The 21,812-nt window shown below is 47.9% G+C and overlaps 6 protein-coding genes across 6 annotated transcripts; 2 read left to right on the top strand and 4 right to left on the bottom strand.

Annotated features, from left to right (window-relative positions):
- Positions 1-475: 475 nt before the first annotated feature.
- Positions 476-1,761, bottom strand: FPOAC1_012398 (uncharacterized protein; the record flags this gene model as incomplete). The annotated part of the gene is made up of 2 exons (XM_044856754.1): positions 476-1,241; positions 1,319-1,761. 2 exons carry the CDS (start codon positions 1,759-1,761, stop codon positions 476-478), a joined length of 1,209 nt encoding a protein of 402 aa, XP_044704067.1.
- Positions 1,762-2,234: 473 nt separating this feature from the next.
- On the top strand, positions 2,235-2,805 carry SPM2 (Ubiquitin-conjugating enzyme spm2; the record flags this gene model as incomplete). The annotated part of the gene is made up of 3 exons (XM_044856753.1): positions 2,235-2,387; positions 2,486-2,691; positions 2,742-2,805. 3 exons carry the CDS (start codon positions 2,235-2,237, stop codon positions 2,803-2,805), a joined length of 423 nt encoding a protein of 140 aa, XP_044704066.1.
- A 684-nt stretch (positions 2,806-3,489) lies between these two features.
- FPOAC1_012396 (uncharacterized protein) lies at positions 3,490-5,976 on the bottom strand (the record flags this gene model as incomplete). Its single annotated transcript, XM_044856752.1, has 1 exon — positions 3,490-5,976. One exon carries the CDS (start codon positions 5,974-5,976, stop codon positions 3,490-3,492), a length of 2,487 nt encoding a protein of 828 aa, XP_044704065.1.
- Positions 5,977-11,966: 5,990 nt separating this feature from the next.
- On the bottom strand, positions 11,967-13,816 carry FPOAC1_012395 (uncharacterized protein; the record flags this gene model as incomplete). The annotated part of the gene is made up of 4 exons (XM_044856751.1): positions 11,967-12,673; positions 12,735-12,946; positions 13,005-13,401; positions 13,456-13,816. 4 exons carry the CDS (start codon positions 13,814-13,816, stop codon positions 11,967-11,969), a joined length of 1,677 nt encoding a protein of 558 aa, XP_044704064.1.
- A 2,911-nt stretch (positions 13,817-16,727) lies between these two features.
- On the bottom strand, positions 16,728-18,455 carry FPOAC1_012394 (uncharacterized protein; the record flags this gene model as incomplete). Its single annotated transcript, XM_044856750.1, has 1 exon — positions 16,728-18,455. One exon carries the CDS (start codon positions 18,453-18,455, stop codon positions 16,728-16,730), a length of 1,728 nt encoding a protein of 575 aa, XP_044704063.1.
- Positions 18,456-19,539: 1,084 nt separating this feature from the next.
- Positions 19,540-20,846, top strand: FPOAC1_012393 (uncharacterized protein; the record flags this gene model as incomplete). The annotated part of the gene is made up of 7 exons (XM_044856749.1): positions 19,540-19,619; positions 19,700-20,000; positions 20,052-20,369; positions 20,418-20,553; positions 20,601-20,609; positions 20,669-20,733; positions 20,784-20,846. 7 exons carry the CDS (start codon positions 19,540-19,542, stop codon positions 20,844-20,846), a joined length of 972 nt encoding a protein of 323 aa, XP_044704062.1.
- Positions 20,847-21,812: the final 966 nt, after the last annotated feature.

Raw genomic sequence — 21,812 nt, 5'->3', positions numbered from 1 at the left:
TTACCTTCAAATTGAAACATCGTGTAGAGCAATCAAATGAAAATAAGGCAATTCTCAACGACACTCAGTCACCAACGAACCTGTCATGTACACCAACAATGCTGTAACGTCAAACTAATTCGATTCTTTATATGTCTCCTAGCTCAGCAGCAAAGTATGTGCCGAGAGAATTAGGATCACTGATTGGTATGTAGGCCGTGATTTTCCGTCCTTTTGCCATGCGCTTGCATTCGAAATAAGAAAACTTGTTCATACATGATGACGTTCCTCTCCGATCCCCGACTCTTTTTAAAGAGCCTGGCAGTAATGACCCCTCCGCAGGATCCTTATAATACATCCGCTAAACGCCGATAGTCATAGTAGTGTGGAATGTTCATGTTTGGGTGGTTGAGTGATGAGTTGATTTGTGGATGATTCCGCCTCGTTCCTCCGTGATATGTCATGTAGTTTGATAAATCATGGTCTTTCTCTCTCCTTATCTCTTGGCAGTCGCTTGGTTGAAGCTCTCAAGAACTGTCTCCTTAACATCGGGCTTCGCCTGACCATCGAGCTCTGCGGTCTCGGTTTGTGTCTCCTTCTTGGGCTCGACAATAGCTTTAGCCATGGTCTGTGCCTGAGCCTGGCCAACCTTGCCAAAGACACTGAGACCAGTAGCAATCATGCCACTGATATCTCCAACATTTCCGGGGACGACAACAGCAGTGCTCTCGCGAGCCAGCTTGCCAAAGGCGTCGACGTACTTCTCGGCAACTCTCAAGCTGACAGCAGCCTGGGCACCAGTATCACCCCTGAGGATACTTTCTGAGACAGCATCGATACCTTGGGCAGTGGCAGTCGCCTTGAGACGGATAGCTTCGGCCTCACCATCGGCCTCGTTGATACGCTCGGCGCGCAACGCCTCGGAAGCCAGGATAACACTCTGCTTCTTACCCTCGGCAATGTTGATGGCACTTTGTCGTTGACCTTCGGATTCGAGAATCTCAGCACGCTTGGAACGCTCGGCAGTGACTTGTCGGTGCATGGCCTCGACAACGGCACCAGGAGCGTGAATATCTCGAATCTCGTAACGCAAACAGGTTACACCCCAGGCCTCCGCGGCATCGTTGATGGCAGCAGTAATGTTGGTGTTGAGCGCAGCACGTTCCTTGAGAACATGGTCAAGGGTCAGTTGACCGATCTCGGATCGCATAGTCGTCTGGGCGAGCTGAGAAATAGCATATTCGGCATCCTCGACTCCATAGCTGTATAGTTGCATACACGTCAGCTGTCTGATTGTATCGTGCCTCAATGGCTCCTCATGTTTGTAGCAGCAACTCACCTTGCTTTATACGCATCAAAGACACGCGTGAACAAAACACCGTCAAGTTCCAAAGTAACGTTGTCCGCAGTAATGGCACTCTGGCTAGGAATCTCAATGGCGACTTCCTTGAGACTCTTGACGTATGCGATTCGATCGATAAAGGGCACGAGAACAGCCAGACCAGGTTCGAGAATGCGGTTAAACTTTCCCATACGCTCGACAATCCAAGCCGTCTGCTGAGGCACGAATCGAATCACTGTATTGGCCGGGAGCCGGGGCTTGGAAAAGTAAGAGGGAACAACCGGAGATCCGAAGCCGGAGGGGATAAGAGCTTGGTTCGTGGTGCTGAAGGGTCGTCCATGGGCGGCAATGGTTCGAGCCGTGATAGTGGCGGCGGCAGCAGCAAGCCTCGATTGCGAATGCGGTGCCCTGAGGGCGACCCGCGCGAGGGACATGGCCATTGTTAAATCGATCGCGGGATTGATGGGAGAGTCGACAATGACGTGTGAAAACACTGTGGTCTGTTGATCGGATGAGCTTGGGGAGCTGTCGATATTCCGATAATTCCCCGGTAGAACAGGCAAGCTCGATGTGACGCGGGGTGGCTTGTGAACACCTTAACTCTCTGTGGCTTGGCTGTGCGATATGATGGCGGGGAACTCTTTCCTTTACTTTGAGACAAACCGAAAGTCCACCGCCTTCCCTTTTGTTGTCTGCTTGTCTGTGCCCCGCGCTGTAAGGAGTGAGTGACTGGATCCGAAAGTCGCCCAATTCCTAACCGCCACTACACCAACGTCATCTATCGCGAAACCACACACTTTCTCTGTTTGTCTTACACATCGTTCGACTTTTTTGTTCGCAAAATTACAAACATCTTGAACCTCCGAATCAAACAATCATTCCTGCGACAGAGTCTCTTCGAGTAACCGACACCATGGCTGCCAAGGTTCCTCGCAACTTTCGCCTACTGGAGGAGCTTGAGAAGGGAGAGAAGGGTCTCGGCGCTGAGGCATGCAGTTACGGTCTTGAGGATCCTGAGGATCTTCTCATGAGCAGTTGGAACGGCACAATCCTTGGTCCTCCTCATGTGAGTTCTTGTGGATTTACAAACGATCGCACACGTGCCCTTCCCACTCCAAGCGATAGATCTATATACTCGCAAGTAACTAATACCTCCCGCTTCAGTCCGTTCATGAGAACCGCATCTACAGCGTCAAGATGCACTGCGGTCTCGACTACCCCGACAAGCCTCCCACAATTCAGTTCATCAGCCAGGTCAACCTGCCCTGTGTTAACCCCAACAATGGCGTGGTGGACCCTAACCAACTCCCCTGCCTCGCCCAGTGGAAGCGCGAGAACACTATGGAAACTGTCCTCATCGAGCTGCGAAGGTACGTCAAGCTTTCGCCATGAGAGAGGAAGCTATACTAACCATCCTCAGATACATGGCTTCGTCCCAGAATAAGAAGATCCCCCAGCCTCCCGAGGGCTCTACCTACGCTTAAACCCCAACCACAAACTGCACATCACGTCTTTATGTCAAGATAAAAGAAACAGAACTTCAAGATCAACAAAACATTTTTAAATGTGTTGAATTAGCCACATGGCCTTATTCCGCTGTTGTTCAAGACATCGCGACTATCGCGAACTAGGTACAATATGATACACAAAGCCTGCCCGCGTCCCAAATCATGCTTCGCCTCCTATCCGTCTTCATCGTATTAGTCCCATACATTTCTGTTGTTTGCTTTTCATCACGCTCATCAAAGAGAACAAACTTGCTGCCCCTCTTGCGCCTTGTCCTTATTTCAAACCCCAATCCCAATAGTTCGAGACATAGCCGATTCGTAGAGATGATGCAAGAATAAACAGTCCAAGATACCCGAAAAAAGATATGTGCGCATAATCATCCTCCGTTCCGCCTTCATGACAAAAAAGGCCAAGTATTCCCCATACGCCGCTTTTATCTCCCTCAAAAAAGTATCAGGAAATGAAACAAGTTGTAGATAATCATCGCTGACAAAAGAAAATGTTGAATGCGCGTGCGATCATCTTCGTGATCTAGGTATCCAATAAATAAATACTCCAAATCCCCAGAATGCTGTTTTCAAATGCGTGTAGATAATAAAAAATAAAGCGTCGGTAAAGTGTATCGTAAATCCCCAGGGATGTTAATTAGAATGCGTTGTTCAGTCCTCAAATCCCCATTTAGCAGGAGGGCCAACAGCACTCAAACGAGCCATCGTCTTGTTGACTCGAGGAGCAGATGCCGACATAGCATCAGGAGAGATGGGACTGTCGGGTCGAGGCACGCCAACCTCAAGAGTATCGCGTTGGGCAGGAGCGGGAGGGCTCTGTTGATGGTTTCGGCTCGATGAGCGCTTGAGGGCTGAGTGACGGCCCTTTCGGTCGCTAAGGCGACGCTGCTGGACATACATCTCCTCGGAAATGACATCTCTATCACTTGCGGACTCGTCGTCGTAGTTGTAATCGTAGAAATCATCCAGATCAGGGCTAGGCTCGGAATCATCAAAGGAGTGCTCAGCAGCGAGACCCTTGTCGATGTAAAGAAGGATGCGCTCCCGTTGCTGATGGTCTTGACTGCGGGATCGTTGTCTGTGATGAACTTGCTTGGTGGATGCAGCGGGTTCATCTGCGCGGCCCTTGAGCGTTTCGTGGCTCAGATCGATGACGGTTGTTCCCTCTGCGTTAACCGTGGTCTTGTTCTTGAAGGTGGGGGGTGCTGGGAAGTCAAAGTCCATTGTCTCCTCGGTAATAGTAGCTTCGGATGGTTTGGATCGGTGACCCTTTTGAGAAATCTTCTCGTCCATCTCGGAGGCAACAGAGCTGCGCATTGTCTGTCGCTTGTGGCGAAGGGCAGACAGAAGCATTTCTTCCTGGCGGGTGACCGCCATGAAGCGGTTGTGGCTATCCTTTCCATCAACCGATGAGTGAGCGGAGCGAATGTAAAAGTCGACGGAGCTTGGGCTCAATGGAGGTGTTGGCGCATCGGCAGTGGTAGAGATGGAGCCATGAGGAATGTAAGTCATAGCAGGCAGGAAGTCAAGCCCAGGTTCGGGCTCATTTTCAGAGTCCTCGCCCTCCTTGTCTTCCTCGTAATCAGGATAATCCGGAGTGTCCGGCTCGGGGTACAGAGCAACAACCTTGTTGAGATTTGACTTGCTGTGGCCGGTGTTGGAAGTGTTTACTGATGAGTTGGAAAGACTTGACGTGCGCGACGGTGTTGGTCCAGCAGTTCCTTCTTGGATTGTGTTGGTGGAGCTTCCAGATAGGGAACTTGACCTTGGGGCCACAACGGGGGCTCGGTAATGCCCGTTGGGGATGGTCAGGTAGTTGCTGGATCCTGTTGTCTGTCTGCTCGATCTGCTCAACCGCTTCGAGCTGTTATCAGCGCTCTCGGAAGTTCGAGCCGTGCCTGGACGGAAGTCGATAGACGAGCTAGTATCCGATGTGGCGTACTCGGGTATCGAAGGCTGACTCTTGGAAGAGGTTTCGGTGTATTCGTCGTCTTCGGAGTCCGAGGATAGTGAAAGCACGCTCTTGCCCTGCAGATCCGCATCCTGGAAACTCCTACTCGTACGTTTCGAGGCCTTGGACGTGCGGGTATGTCTGCTAGAAACACTCGCAGCGCAGTCAGTAAGTGAGGATTGGTCAGACTTCTTGGCCATGTTAGATTGAGGTGGTGGTGGAGGCAGGTTGCGTTTTGCGTATTGTGAAACAATATGCTCGGCGTGGTGGCCCGGTGGTATGCGCTGTTCAGACTTGCTATGTCGAAGTATTCTACTGGGCTTTGGTTGGTGTGAATCTCTGGACTTCTCCAGAACCCGCTCCTCCTCATCAGCCTCGTCCAACTCATCATCAATGATTGAGCGGAATGACATTTGCTCGTAGTGTTCGTAGAGATTAGGTAAACCGTTTAGGTGATTTTGTGGTCGGCGACTGCCCTCGTCCGTTTTTGGTCGGGTTGTGTCTGAGTGTGCTGAGTTTAGACTCTCTTTTGTAGGTCGTCTTGAAAGTTTGCCCCGTAAAGATGGTGTGCTGGTTGGTGATAGAATAGATGGAGATCGAGTAATCTGGTCTAGCATAGGACCCTCCCATTGTGGTTCGTTCTTCTTGGACCGCCGTCCCATGAGATGAGACAAGTCGAGTTTTGTAGGCTTCTTCTTCTTTAATTTGGCCTCGGCAATTGAGTTCTCCATATCCAACATCCTCTCTGCTTTTGAAGGCATGCCCTTGGCCATGGCTGAAGCCGACGTTTGCTGGGTCACGGAAAGAGGCTGCTTGGTCTTGTCGTACCACGAGCTTAGTGTCGATGAAGACTGCCGCTTTCGAAGAATGCTCGCCATATCAAAAGCATCATCATCATGTGCATCGGTGGGCGCACCGCTGGTTTTGAAGTGCCTCGGTATGATCTCGGACTCATCTCCCCACTCCCGTGTCCCGCGCTCGTGTTTTGCCGGAGATACACGGCCATGGTTCAGGGTCTGGGATGCATCGGGGGCGGGTACAGCAAGGTCGAGAGTTGAACTGGAGAAGTTGTTGTCGATATTGATGGCTGAAGCACCCAAAATCTTTTGGGCCTTGCTCATGGGCGGGGCGGTGACTGTGACCGTAGGAGCCTGCTTTTTGCGGCCGGAAAAGCCGAACTTGCGCATGATGCCGGCGACGTCTTAATTATCTTGGGTGTTTCGTCGCCCAGTTGATCGTTTCCCCCCTTTGGGGTTTATTTGGTCAGCACGATATCGACTGCTCTTGAGCCAACATGTGCGAGAAAGGTGGCGTCGCTGGTATGGTATTCAAACGGGTATCCAATACTTTTAATGATAAAAATAAGCAAGTTAATGCTTTCAATTGTTGCAGCGAATGGATTTCGTAAAAGGATGTCTTGGTCGTCTATCACAGTTGATTCGTCGATGAAACGCTGAGTGATATCAGAGGTTGCTTCGTCTGTTCTGGTGTCTCGCCCAAATGGTGTCTTATTGGTGTATCATCCCGCAGTGCAACTGTGAATATTAAGTGTCGTTCTGCTGGATATGCCGTGGCTTTGAAATCTCGCTTTGCCTCACCCCTCGCAAGAAATCAGCTGAACGAAGCGACAGTCGGCGAGCAAAATACTACGGTAACAGAGAAACTAAGAATTGGAGGGGGATTAGAGGAATAAGAAGACGACGTCGAGATGAATAGGGACGGCCGGTGAATGTTCAGGTGGATTGGCTTTGGATCGGGCTTGACATGGGGAGGGGGGTGTAAGTACTAAAGTTGATGGGGGAGGGGGTGCGTGAGAGATTGGGAAGGAGAAAAGGAAAAAGCTGCGATCAATAAAGGACCAACACCAGCAAGTCAGGTCGGGTCTCTCCCCAGTCCCAGTCAGTCCCAGTCGCAATCTGCTAATTAATTCGGCCAGAACCAGCGATCAGGTTAAAGCACAACCTTGTAGCTATCCACTTGCACGCGACAAGAGGAGAGAAAATGGGATGGGATCTAACCGACCAAGCGAATTGGGTTCTAATTCTGATGAGCCTCTCTCCACTGAGCCAGACAGCACGAGAGACGGATTCGACTGAGGCATGCGTCAGTCAACAGGGGTAAATATCACAAACATAAAAATAAAAACTTGCAGGAGACAATCGGGACTACGATCAGCAAAACACAGAGAAAAAGAAGGAAAAATAAATTGCCATGCAATAAACATCAACTGTGGCTTCCAAGTGGCGGAATGCACAATACAAAGAGACATGCAACAGCTGAACGGCGGGCAACTTTTCCTCCCCGATAGAGATCTGTCATCCATTCACAGCAGAGCAAAGCATAAATATCACCTGCAATAGCGGCCCTGCTAGAGCCAACACGGCCAAGACAAACCCCCCCGGACCATCATTTGCTTCGATCCGTCCCCCGAAAGTCAAATGCAAGAGACAGAGTCATGGCTTTGCTTTTACAAACTAAACCGGCCTCGGCTTGGCAAGGATCCTCCTACTTTCCTAATGAATACCTCACTAGCGAGGTAAATTACTTTGAGTCTTGCTCAGTTTCTTTACCTACCTACCTATAGTAGCTTTGTCTTATGGTAAAAGGTCCCTGCAGAGAACAAGAGAAACCCGCCTTCCATTGTTGTTCGATCTCCCCGATGACTCTCATCCAATCAAAGTCCCCAGTTTGGTCCTGAAGTGGCTAGGTATTCTCCAGCCACTATAGCATACATCCTCGGCAGTATTGGTAGGGAGTTGATACAACTGCCGTTTCCGTCATTAATTGGACTCAATGCAGCCAAGAGGAGCTGAACCGATACATTCATTCTTTCATTTGTTTTTCCGGATATACAGAGTATTGCTAACTATTATGTAGGCAGCACAAACATGTTCAGTAATTACAAGGGTTCGTATTTTGAGCTAGAGCGTAGCGAATGGTGGTGACAGTGGTGAACCGAACCGAACCAAAGTTTAGGGACCTAACGAAAGACAGTCACAGGGCTCTTATCCATGTCCAGGGGCAGCCGCAAGACCCCAGGGGATAGATGGGTCTCCATGCTACGCACCTACGCTATACAAACCCATGGAAAACGACCCCTGCAGTATCCGTAGAGGATCTGCTCTCTCCACTATCCCCCTGTGCTGGTGTTGGTGACGAGCAGTACCCGAACTGCTAAGCCCGGGCTGGTAGGACAGTCAGGGCGCTGCGTTGATGCTCGAGTAGAGGCCGCTGAAGATGTCTTGAAAAGTACAAACGGGCAAGGTGTTGTTCTATTAGGCAGAAAAGGTCACGGTAGTATGGATTCAGTCTGCTGCAGCGTCAAAGCGCACTTCATTTCACCTTCAACGGTCAAGTTCGTATATTACTATTCTCCTAGTGAAGGCAAAAAGGAATACAGCCTCATCCCAAGAAACGGATACACAGGAACCAAAAGGAAAGGAAGATCAGGGCCCAGATTCACAAGGCAGACTAAGTTCGTAATCGGTGACTTTTCTGCCCAATCGAGATGATTCGGCTCTGAGACTGTCTAAGATCTAAATGTCGATCACCTTGTCTTGCAGCCCGCAGTAATCCTCGCTGTCTAATAACAAGTCGGGTATGCAATATGAATGACTTCCCTATTGCTGACACCTGAAAGACCAAGAGAAGAAGCCGGATGGAAGCAAACTAGCTTCAGAGAAGCTATGATACTTTCGTCTTGGCATGTGTTTTTTAGTTCCAGAATGATTTAGCGGCAAAGCTCAACGCCATCGCGTCGAGCTTAAGACCTTTGAGGCTTTGAGCTATAGCTGAAGCAATCGTTCGAGGACTGGACTTGGCAGGTCCCTCTAATAATTATTACCTCGTCTCTAGAGGGGGCCGATGGACAACCAAATGGCATGCATGCATGCATATGACGGAAGAATTGCTGAGCTGACTATTACCAACAACCCTGGCCATCTGTGTGCACCTACTAGACATGGACTAGCAAGGGATTGAGTGACTGGTGGATATTTAGCTGACGCGATCCATATATTGATTGCGTGTGCTCCTCTGTGCGCTCTGTACCTGCAGAGTGGAAAAGACTGAAAAGGGACTCGTCCAATATCTGATCTTCAAGCTATCAATCTCGTTTGCCCTGTCTAAGAGGGTATTCAACCTATATCGTCCTATAACAGCATTACATAGAGGTCACGAGGTATCACCCGTGATATTGCTAGTTATTTTAGTCTCTTGATTAGTAAAATGACATCCTCACGTCCGTCGATTGTTTTGATCATGATAGAGTCTGAGAGTCTCGCGCACGTCCAGCGTTTCGTTTCACGGGTGTTTCTAAACGCGTTGTAAGTAAATTAATCTACGACCGCCGTTTCTCTTTCATCTCTGCCTGTCCTTGTTTTGTCTGTGTTTGTCCAGCTTTTGTTCGATCCCTCCCGAATGTTTACGGCCCGTCAATGCGCCATCGTTTGTTTGTAGTCCAACGGGTACGGCTGCGTCTTCCGAAGCCTTACAAACGATAGAATCAGCCATCGTCCCCATGAACCCGGTGTTTTGAATAAACCAAAAAATGATATCAAGTTTATTTGTCCCCATTCACTTTAGATCCATAGCTCTATAGTGCAATTAACTAACAAATAATGATCCTGTAGATCTTCCATACTACCTCATCCAGGCCCATGCTTTTCAGCAGTATTAGAGAGGCCGCTATTACCGATGATCAAAGAGTTCCTGTTACTATTTGTAATAAGAGCCTTTGTTGTCTCTAAATTAATTGTGAGCAACATCAATAATATAGACCATCACATACGTTAAGAGCTAGTTGAAGTGATTTTCTTCATCCTTGGTGTTGATCAGATGAACCCGAAGCAGCGCCTCATCCCATTGAGCCGCTGATGTAACAAAGGTGTCCATTGTAGCAAAGTTAGAGCTGCATTAGTATGACACATACCACAATCAATAATACTCCGTGCCAAAGCGGTGGAACAGGAATTGAGTCTGGGACCGGTTTATTGCCCGCGACTAACTTCAACACCATCAAACGCTAACAACGGAGCTGCTTCCCTCAAAGAGACAAGACGTGGCTCAAGTCCCAAGAACTTGGTTCGCCATTCAAAGTGATCGAATACCTATCTTTGTGAGATACGGGGAGTTTTCTGGTCTCTTCTGGTTTGCCCCTGAACTCCCTTTTCCCAATATAACCCATGACTCGCCTTTTTCTGCCTCCTCTCCCAAAGGACACTTGCTGCGGACGCGACATGGGGAAATTTCCCTCAGCGGTGAAGTGAGGTCTTTAGTTGAGTATCATTTTGTTAGTTTGTTGGTTTGTAGATCATCAATTGAACAGAGCAAGGCTTCAGCTATTCCCTTGTCATATGCCAGTATTGCTACTAACTCCAGCGACATTCTTTTTTATTACCATAGACAAGGTCAGGGTTAAAGACTGGACCCCCCCCCCCCCCAGGTCCCTCGTGCTGATCTTGTCTCTGGGTTCACAACAAGCGGCTCTTCGTTTATTATCAGCTAGCCAGGTCTCCTCTTCTAGCGGGCAACGAGGCTCGTCACTAGAGATGCCAAACCCGCAACTAGCGACTCATGCAAGCCCGTCGTCAACTGACTATTGGGGTCTACCAGTCCAAACCAGGGAGTAGATAGTGTCGTTGTCGGCAAGAATCATGCGATTTTATATATTGGCAATATGCCTCTTTAAATTAAAAAGAGTCTGGTCCCAATTCTGTATGTTCTTGTTTCTGCTCTGTCACTTTTGGAAAGTGACAATGTCCAAACCCTCGTCTCGTTTCTCGATATCCATTTCGCGCATCGGCCCTACCGTCTGTTCTCAAGAGCTGAAGCCCCTGAACTGAAACACGGGATTGAACAAGGCAGGACCTTGCCTTGTCTTGTCTTGTCTCTCTTTTCAATTTCGGTCACCTCCTCCACGGATCAGTCAGTGTGTACATAATCGTAGGTGAGTACAGTATCTATCTATATGTAGATCGTCTGTTTCTATTTCTTCATCTGGTGGTTTCAGGTTTGCTGTCACCTCGTTGCACAGCCTTGTTAGTGGATAGAAACCAAATATATCACACGAAACATCCTTCATCATTCACTTTAATAACAATGACCTTTTTGGTTACCTATTCTTGGCAGCTTGCGATCAATAATTATCCCACCATCAATTAAACTTCTACTTGTCTCAGAGCGATGTTGAACAATTCGGTCCTTTGGGGGGGGTGTTCAGTACTCAGGGTCATGTGTAATTTGAAACTTTTGCTTCTTTTCTTCCCGTGTCTTGTTTTGGTTTCCGTTTTCTTATGTTTGCTTTTCTCCACGATTAGATTTCCACTTTCTATTCAACATTGCAACCTCTCTCCACATGTTGGGAATCAATAAGCAATTTCCAACACGGATAGTCTCCAAGGCAGTTGCCGATTCATTTAATAACCGGTTTGTTCAAATATCCACATCGCGTTTCGCGACCAATCCAAGCTCAAGTGACCTTGTAAACTCACATATTTTCTTCTACTATGTAGGTATCCAGCGCTCAACACAATATAGTATTTCTACAACAAGCATATGTTGAGTTTGTTTGATCCATGTGTGGAACACAAAGTTTTCGTCCCGTCTTTGCTTTGCCTGTGCCACCATAACCTGCCATCAAATGTAACTCTGTATGATGACCTCGTTGCCGGAAACCTGCATCGTGATTTCAACGAGGGTGTGCTCAATTTCAACCGAGTCAGTGATCAAATGGTTGTAGTTCTTCTTTTCTTTTCTTTTGTTCGGATGTTGAAGGTTCCGGTTGTATTTGGGCCTGCGGGTGTAGGGTATGTGCATGCCAAGAGGCTTGATGGAACGACATACTTAGATGAATAGAGATGTTATCAAGTTGACCCACGTTACTAATGAAACTTGTATTATTTTCTTGAAGAATAGATTGCTCGCATCTGTAGTCACTTTTCTTGGACCTTGGTTGTTTCAATGGCCTTTAATTGAGCATCGGGTAAATATGGTAAACATGGTGAAAGAAACTCATGTAATACAGACGATATTAGACTTTGGAATAGTCAAACAAAATGGTAAATCACGTCAGCAAAAAGTAATGAATTTGAACTTGTAATGATGATAGTATTACTGCAGTCTCAACTAAGAATTATATCTTGCACATCTGCATTTTTTTGAGATATATCGCTTCCAATTACCAGATACGCTCCCAGGTCCTCTTCCAGAAAGGCATGGCAGCCAGCTCACGCTTGTAGTTCTCCTCAATGCCACCCTCTTCCCAGTGCTTGCACTCCTCATCGACCTCCTTTTTGCCACTGACAAGGTCGGCACTCTTGGGGTTGACAAACTTGGTCTTCTTGAGAACCTTCCAGATAACAAAGAGGAAGACGGCATAACCGTGGCAGAAGTAGCTGGTGACGAAACCCTGTGTGCTCCAAGGGTCGAACTTGTCGAAACCGATGAAAATGAGAGCGACGGTACCCAGGAACAAACCGATGTAGGCGGCGTAGGGGTTGAAGGGGGCGACGTAGTGCAGAGCAGAGTTGTCGAGACCCTGCGCCTTGCGAGCGCGGAACCAACCGATGAAGACGACAATCATCATGGTGTAGGTGGCGATGAGACCGGTTGTGGTGAGGTCGACGAACCAGAAGAAGACGGTGACAGAGGACTCGCCGGCGACGAGGAAAGTGATGCAGCTGAGAAGACTGACGACGAGGACACAGTACATGGGAACACCGGCCTTGTTGCACTTCATGAGAAAAGCAGGAGCCTGGCCATCGCGAGCAAGACCATAGAGAGTTCGGGACGAGGAGTAGAGGTAGGCGTTTCCGCAAGAAAGACCGGATGTGAGGATGAGGAAGTTGATCAAATCGGGAAGACCGTGGATACCGAGGTTCTCAACTGCGAACAAGCGTGTTAGTAATGGTTCTACGGTATTTGAGATCAGTGATGTGGAACTTACTGCCAATGACCCAGGGGGAAGAAGCAGCACCAGCAGCGCTGTCCTCGATAGCACCAAGCAGGCGTGTATCATCGGAACTGCAGATGACGCCGACGGCCAATACACCGAGGACGTAGAAACCAACAAGTCGGTAGAAGATGAGTTTGGCAACTCGGGGAATGGTTCGTCGAGGGTTGGCGATTTCACCAGACGACAGAGAGATCATATCGGGGCTGCATATCGCATGTTAGTAAAAGGATATATCGGGTCAAGACAAACAGAGGAACCTACCCAGCAATGGTGAAACCAGCATAAAGGATAACCTTCCACCAGCCGCAGAAGCGTCCGAGGTCGCCCTCTGCGTGATATGGTCTCATAGCCTTTCCACCCTTCCAGTAGCGGAATCCGTAGGCATCGCCCTTGGGGTTGCCACCGCACATGGTGATAAGAGTGATGAAGAGAAGACCGAACAGAAGAATGACCTTGAGGGATGCCATGATGAACTCGGCCTCACCGTAGTACTTGACAGCAACGACGTTGAGCATGACGCAGATGACCATGGCCATGGCAACCCAAGCTGCAGGATTTATATCAGGTACCCAATATTGCATTAGAGTCGCGACAGCACTGTATTCGACACAAACAAGCATTAGACCAGCGTAGAAATAAGTCCATCCCATAGCAAATCCTATTCAACCGGTTAGTGTGTATGTCTAAATGATTCGGGATATGCAAAACGTACCAAGCGCAGGGTCGACGAAGCGAGCAGCAAGCTCAAAGATGGAACCACGGATAGGAAGATACGAGCACATCTCTGCAACACACAAGTTGCAGGGCCAGACGAAAAAGACACCCCAGATCAAGTATCCGAGAACGACGGAGAGGGGACCAGCTTTGGAGAGAACACCACCGATACCAACGAAAAGACCGGTACCGATGGAGCCACCGATGGCCATGAGCTGGACATGGCGAGGAGAGAGACCTCGAACGGTTCGGCCATATTCATTATCGACCGAGTTGTGATCGATGAGAACACCAGGAGCTGTGTCAGAAACATTGGGAGCCTCAACGGCTTTCGACTCGGGGTCTTCGTGATAACCCATGATGAAGAAGATGAGGTTGTATAGAAACACTCAAACTCTCGCGGTGTATTGGAGATGAGGTTATAAGAGGGATGTTTGTCTTGTGGACACAAGCCTGGACATAAACATCTTTGAGATTGGGGGGAGACATGATCTTTTATGAAGAATCATGTCGCTGTAACCATGATCAAGGATATGCATTATGAGAGCCGGCCCGGTTTTCTGGAAGAGGAACTGATGGTGTAGATTAAGCTACTGTAGCTATTCGAAACAACAAAGTTGCCCGAAACTGGTGACTATACTGCAATGCACACGCGAAAGTGAAGGGATACCATGTTACACTAGGCACCGTGAGTGACATTCCCCACAGCTAGCTATAGAGTATGGGGTCATGATAAGCAGTGTAGTAGGTAGGTAATGATAGATAGAGGCAAATAGAAAGCCGCTCTCCAGTAAAACCTCGAGGACCGGGCCGGTGGTCTTCACTCAAACGGGCAAGTACGGGCGACGTAGTAGTACGTGGGGAGAAGCAAGACAAGGCATGACTCGGAGAAAGCGAAATTGTATACAGTAAAGTAGTGGTGGCTTGGAATTGGAGTGTCAGTTTGGGGGAGCGTTAGAGGTGCCAAGAAGGAAAAGAGGCTAGGGGACAATCCTTGCCTGCCTAATGTTGGCGTGCGGGCAAACGGTTATCAGTTGGGTCGAGATAGGCAGTTTCACGGCGGGAAATAGCATCCACCGCGGCTAAGATGTGTGTGTAATTCAGTGATTGTATAAGTGAAGGCCTTGATTCATAGAGTCAATATACTGGCTTTACTCTGTCTGTTCAGTGATGTCTCTGGAGTTCAAAAGAACATCTCCTATAACTGAAGAGCGCTCCAATACTTGACCAACCCTTCCATTATCGCGGCTCCGATGCAAGGTTCTTACCCCAGACAATTCAACTGTGAAATTGTACGTAATGAAATACAAGTCAATCTCGGTACCGAGGCAATGGTTTCCAATGTACATCTCCCCCAATACAAAACTTCAGTGTTAGAAAAGTCTCTGTCAGAAGAGGAGAAATGCGGGGGAAACGATGAACGAGGTCTTTTTTTCCCGCTCTTAATTTTAAGCATGGGTTTAAGTCTAGGTAAGCTCGTTGATCCTTGTCCTAATAGCATCGGATTGTGTCCGATTTGCATTGCGAGTTATTTTAGTGATGATGCTGATTATGTTTACTGAGGGAATCAATCAATGAGAATAGAATCAGTAAAACAAGACATGATGTGATGGTAAGATCATCTTATAGAGATAAAATAACTTAGCATCGTTCAGGTACGACACAAACCCTGCAAAAAGTTGTGTTAGTTGGGCTATCTTATCAGTTCCCCCCTGAGCGCGCTTATTTTGGTTGGAGAAGTGCACCGTAAAGATAAGAAAAGTGCTGTAACAAGTCTAGACAGCTACCTCTGTACTCCTCTCTGGGTCCCTACCCCAACTGTTCATCAGCTTGTATGCATCTGATTTTTTCTTTTTTTCTCCAAATTTTGAACCTACTAACTTTTTGTAAATAACTTCACACTTGAATCGCCAAGTACTGTAACCACTTATTTCCCCAGATCTAGGTACACAAATTACGCAAAGATCTCCTCCCCCGCAAAACTCCAGAAAAAAACAAACAAGCAAGAGCCCAAATCTCTGGAGATTTGTTGGGGCCCCACGAATACAAAGTCGGAAAAAACGTAATAGAAAAAGGAACATGACATGACATATGTCCATCTATCCGAACGACAAACGACTGTGGGCACGGAACCATCCGGCCCCTCATTTTTTTGTTTGTTTTCGTTCTCCTATGCGAGTTTCTTTCTGTAGAAAAATATGTTCAGCTGAAATGGAAGTTATTGCCCTGCCGGTTTCTCTGCCTGGCTCCGGTTGATCAACTAACTACTGTAAGCCCAGCGCCACAAGCCATGTACAGAAACCGTCATAGCTGACCGTGAATGGACAGGAAAGTCTTCTAGAAAAGAAGAACTGAATGTCTTGCCGTGTAATCTGTGCCAGGGTGTGATATGTGTGTGTGGAGAATACCAAATAATCCTGGTCACCATGATAGACTCCAACCACGATGGAGAAAAGAAAAAGCTCAAAATAAGCTTGAGAACTAGCAACTGGGCGGTCGGCAGTGGTACACAAACCTAACTATTCAACTCACTAATCGTGTTTTCTTCCCTATTTCTTTGAATGGACCGGCCCGGTTGATGATATATCTCTCTTGACTTGAAGGTACCTAGGTAGGTATCCGTAGTCGTAGAGGATCCACCCCCGGATGCCAATTCCAGCTTGGCGATTTGCCAAGATGATATACACTTTATCTCGAGAATTTCCCAAGATTATGCTTGATGTTGAATCATGAGAATTACTGTCGTTGATCATCTCGATGCTGCACCAAGAGAAGATGGAACTTTCACCAACGAAGAGTTCAAGTATATCAAAAATAGTCACGTAACCTCATTCCAAGACCAACAACCAAGCTAAAATTGCACAAAACGCCATCATTTTATTCTTCTTCATCTACATCCGTGAATATATGCCTGCAAGTTCAATCCTGCGCCATCTTTTCCAAACGCTCCGAATGCTTCAATATCCGTATAGACCAGTCTCAATAAGAGACTCAAAACCAATGAGAAGAAACGCCTGCGCCCCTCCAAAGACGTACCAATGCCAGGAACAATAAACTTTGATCATCATTACCCGATGCTAGCACAAGCCGGCATCTCATCTCCCTTATCGATCCTACTATATGTCCCGCAGCATACACACCTCCATGCCACGCGAGGATTTCAGCTGCCACACAGCCTTTCCGTACGGCCGGGTTCAGGGCTGATGTACCGCTGAGGAGTTGCGGCGTAGCTGCGTCCGCCTAGTACTAGCCTTGACGACCTGGAGTACTCTAAAGATAGCGCGTCTTGAGCCATTCCTCATCTCGCAGTCCTAGGTTCAGCCCGTTTTGTGTCCACCAACGCCGAACAGCACTCTGATCTCCTATGCTGTCTTCGAGTGCTTCTTCGATGTTGCATGTCCGGAACTCTACCTGTTGCGTTCGGCCCTCCATGCCTTCAAGCTCTCCGTGGGCAAAGTTACGCCACCATTCGAGCACCGATAAATGCATAAATATGGTGGGTGAAACGAGAACTTCGGCATCAAACACAAGCTTATCATCTCCTTTAAGGCGTCTCCAAGTCTCCAGAACCTCAACTTGGCCCCAGCGACTGGCCACTTTGGCAACACTGTCACCGTGTGCGGCAGGAATACCTGAAGCATCCCACCACCGCAAGACATCAGCTTGTCCATGCTGTGTTGCCCATAACAGTGACCGGCCCGGCCGTAGAACGACCTTGTCGTCCTGAGCTGCTGCGTCGCGCCACCATTCAAGAACCAGAAGATGGCCATTTCCACTAGCTTGCTCCAGCGCCGACTCTGTGTAACGCATTCCTAGGCCAGAACGTCTCCACCACCAGTCTAAAACACGAACATGTCCAAACCTGGAGGCGCCGTCAACTGCTTCCGCATCGTACACATGACGATCTCTGAACCATGCACTCTGTTTCCAATAGTCCAGCACATCGACACGTGGATAATAAGCAGATGCTTTGGTAGGTAGTGTCGTGCCATCGAATGCCTTGAAGAGATCTGGCCGATTGGCTTCCATATATGCCAATACGTCAATAAGGCCAAACTTGATTACGAGTTTGATGACCAAGGCTGATATGTCGTGGAATTCTGGTGGAGATTGCGATATCTTTTTACATATCGCAGCAGAGTTGCAAGTTAGAACCGTCCACTCGAGCTCGTGCTCGTACACCTTGAGTGGATCATTGGGGTCCCTGGGTTGGCTTGACCATGTGGTGGGCATTGGAAGGTTGGTGTACATCCCCAGAGCCTTTGAAAGTTCCCAATCCCCTGCATAGTCGAGAATAATAGTCCAGATCTCGGGTGGAAGCTTGCACTGGACTCTTACGTCTGCATCGTCTGCCATGCCCAGCCCGGTCGCAACTTCAACATCTCGTCCGAGTCCTAATAAGTCGGCCTGGTTTTTTATTATCCCCAAAACTTCATTGAAACCATTCCAGTTAGGCACTCGTTTCGGGTTGGGCGATCCTTCGTAGTGCCATAATATCGGCGTCACGACACGTATCCAGTTCCATTTTCGGTGCAATTTGTTTAAGTGCTTCTTGGTCATCGGATTTGACCACATATGTGTGCTCATGCCAGGAACCAAGACGATGCTCTTTTGGGTGTCCCATCCTCTGAGTACTTCGCCGAGGAAAGTGTCGGTTACGCCGGCTAGCATCTTGGCGATACTGTCGGCATCGAGGGGTACACAGACCATGAGATCTGCCCATTCCACCAGCTCGAATGCTTGCTGTCGATAGAATTCGATATCGTCGGCCCTATCACCCGCTCCAAGGGCCAACCCTCTATTCTGCATCACAATGATGGTCTGTGTTAATCGCGGGACTACATCGTCGACGATGGCTCGAGCCTCAATCTGTGGGTTTTTGGAAAGGCGCACAACAAGTGCTTGAGCCCAAGAGGTATCGCGAGGACCGGTGGCGGCGACTAGAAGGCGGAGTTTTCGGTTACGTCCCAAGTCGTTGAGGGACGTGGTCGAAGTCATGGCGGGACTCAACCGCGGCGAAAAGGAATGATGGTGTGCCATGCTGGAAGATGACCCGGATCTAACATTGTTTGCATGAGATGTGTGAGGCGGGCGAGCGGTGAAGTTTAAAGGCGAAGAGTTGTGACGGGGCATCAAATCACTGGTTCGACAAGAATGCTGGGATCACGTGGCGGTTACTGCTGTTTGGAATGGTTGTACAGAAGAGAGGATCGGTATCGTTTCGTCAGTTGATCTAGAGTTGAAATCGCAATCGTAAATCGTAAATCAATTGTTTGTTGAAAGTCTGCTTAGTTAAGGTCGTGCGATTTTAGGAATGATTCTCATAGGAAGACTGGGGTCTAGTTCTGGTTTCGGATGGGTTTACGGATAGGAACAAAGAAAAGGATCAATCAAGTCGACTCCATTTTTTACCCTGGTAGACAGTTCCGATCCAAGCCGGTAATGGAGGGGTAGAAAGGACAGGAGACAGGTGACAGGGTATCTGACTTTATAGGCAAAGGGTGACAAGAGCTGAAAAATGACGTCGGATTGATTGGGAGGAATTATCAATGTCGTCCTTGCTTATATGATTGAAGTAAGAGGCGTCTTGTCTCATTTTTGGTCTTTAGAGGCTGGCTCATCATGACGGCTTCAACACGTCTTTGCACCCAAATTAGAGTTGAGACGGCCCCCGCAAATCCATTTTCTAGCTGAAAATGAATCAAAAGAGTTCAACAATGGCACAATCACTGCTTTTTAGCATCACATGACCCAGCCTTGGGACAAACATGGAGAACTTTTTTAGGTGGTGTAGAGCAGACTATAACTTAACGCGGGTATTGTAGCTCCGACTGCTCCACAACTCAAAACCCGGAAAGGAAAACTTTGAAACTCATTCATGACTTTTGGAAATTGATCGGAGCTTGTTCATCTTTCCTCCTGATACTCATTTTTCGCCGCTGTTCCAAAAACTAGGGCGTTCGTTGAACCAACAACCTGAATCGCATACCTAAAGTTCCCGATTCTAACCCGACGTGCTCGCTATTTATTCCTCGCCGCCAAAAATTCTTCGCCCCGCTCTTTTTCTTTCCCTTCCTCGACAATGTTGGATCAAATGGCGAACGAAATCAAACTCATCTCGGGGAGCTCCCACCCCGAAATCAGTGCCAAAGTCGCTAGTCGGTATGTTAACTTTTGTTTTGCCCAGAAGCGCAACCGGGCGCCTTTGAGGTGATGTACAAGTTGCTGATATATTCTCAAAGACTCGGCATTGAAATCGCCAACACTATGAGCCTCAACTACTCCAACCGTGAGACTAGTGTTTCTATCGGCGAGTCCGTCCGTGATGAGGACGTCTTTATCCTCCAGTCTACTGCTCCTGGAGATGTCAACGATGGATTGATGGAGCTTCTCATCATGATCCACGCTTGTCGAACTGCTTCGGCCAGACGTATCACTGCTGTTATCCCCAGCTTTCCTTACGCGCGCCAAGACAAGAAGGACAAGTCTCGAGCTCCTATCAGTGCCAAACTGATCGCAAACATGCTCCAAGTTTCGGGATGCGTACGTTTTATCACCAACACTGTATCCACGAATATACTAACAGCTATGTAGAACCATGTCATCACCATGGACCTCCATGCTTCTCAGATTCAGGGCTTCTTCAATGTCCCAGTCGACAACCTTTACGCAGAGCCCTCCGTCCTTCGTTGGATCCGAGAGAACCTTAACGTGGAAAACTGCGTGATCGTTTCCCCCGACGCTGGTGGCGCCAAGCGTGCTACCTCTCTTGCTGACCGCCTGAACACTGGATTCGCTCTTATTCACAAGGAGCGTCCTCGCCCCAACGTCGTTGGTCGCATGGTGCTCGTTGGTGACGTCCAGGACAAGGTCGCCATCTTGGTTGATGACATGGCAGACACTTGTGGAACTGTAAGTGAGCGACAAATGCTTTTGTGACACCAACTAACTATACTATAGCTTGCCAAGGCTGCTGAGACCGTCCACAAGCACGGTGCCAGTGAAGTCTATGCCATCGTCACTCACGGTATTCTGAGTGGCAAGGCCATTGACACCATCAACAGCTCTGTCCTCTCTGGTCTCGTTGTTACCAACAGTAAGTAATTCATCTTGACTTGATTCCATATACTAACTTTTATCTAGCCGTGCCTCGTAAGTTTTTGAAGTCTTGACTCGTGCGTCCATACCTGTAGTTTACTAACCCCCAACAGTGGGTGACAAGATTGAGCGATGTCCCAAGCTCAAGGTCATCGATGTATCTGGAACCCTTGCCGAGGTATGATGCTCCTCCTTCTCGATACGCCATATTACTGACTGATAAATTAGGCTATCCGACGAACTCATAACGGAGAATCCGTCTCTTACCTCTTCAACAACGTCCCCGTCTAAGATTCTTAAATGCTAGATGCAAGGTGCAAAACATGGTTATGGAGTTGGTAGGTTCAGCTGTCAAGTGAAGTCATGGTCGCGAACTAACAAACATAAGCGGCGTATTTTTTCTTCTTCTATTTTTTTTTTTTAGAGATTGGGCTTGGCGAGTCTTTTTTAGCCACAGCAGATCGACCGGTCTAGCGAGCGAAGACGGACGAAGAGGCTGGTAAAGATTCAGCACCAGCTGCGGCCAACGCCCAGATAGACGACATATTTGAAATGATCAAAGCCGAATAAGCGACCAAACAAGTCAGGGGGGCCAGGTCGATTCACGATCGTTTGGGTAAAACTCTCAAAACCCACAAAAAGAGATTTAGAATGATGCGCCAAAATGTTGGGGTATTGCATGTCGTTCAGAATTGCTAGCTTGAATGGTTCACAGGGCTTATTCTGTCCCATCAAATGCCGTAGCGCATCTGTTGATTTTATGGCCCAATCGATGCACAGGGCAAAGTCTACGTATTAGCTGCTATGAGCCGACTTCTTTCAATTTGGCAGATTCCAGCTGACTTTCTTTATAACCATGAATCGAGAACGATAGATTCACGGGGCTGTTCTGGAGAACGTATTATGATGTGCAAAATAACACTAGCAAGATGATCTATCTTGACTGACTAAATAAGTATAGTATCATGCTCAGTTCATGACCGTAAGGCAGGACAACCTTGCCCTGTGTGATGACAATAATATGATGACCTACAGACATATAACGCTAGATGAGAAATTGACAAAAATACCAAACACAGTTTATCGAGTTTGCCATAGAACTTGATAGAATCAATGCTAAAAGATGCTAGATTGCACTGTAAAGCATAAATTTAGTTTTCATGATCCCTTCTTGTTTTTAAGTAGTCATGATGGAAGTTGCGAATTGCCATGATTACCTTGGCCATTGCCCCACGTGAATAGCAGGCGGTGAGTAAT

The sequence above is a fragment of the Fusarium poae genome, chromosome 4 (assembly GCF_019609905.1).
Source record: "Fusarium poae strain DAOMC 252244 chromosome 4, whole genome shotgun sequence".
Taxonomy (NCBI): Eukaryota; Fungi; Ascomycota; class Sordariomycetes; order Hypocreales; family Nectriaceae; genus Fusarium; species Fusarium poae.
The sequence above is the reverse complement of the archived record's forward strand: the minus strand, read 5'-3'. Positions and strand labels throughout refer to the sequence as shown.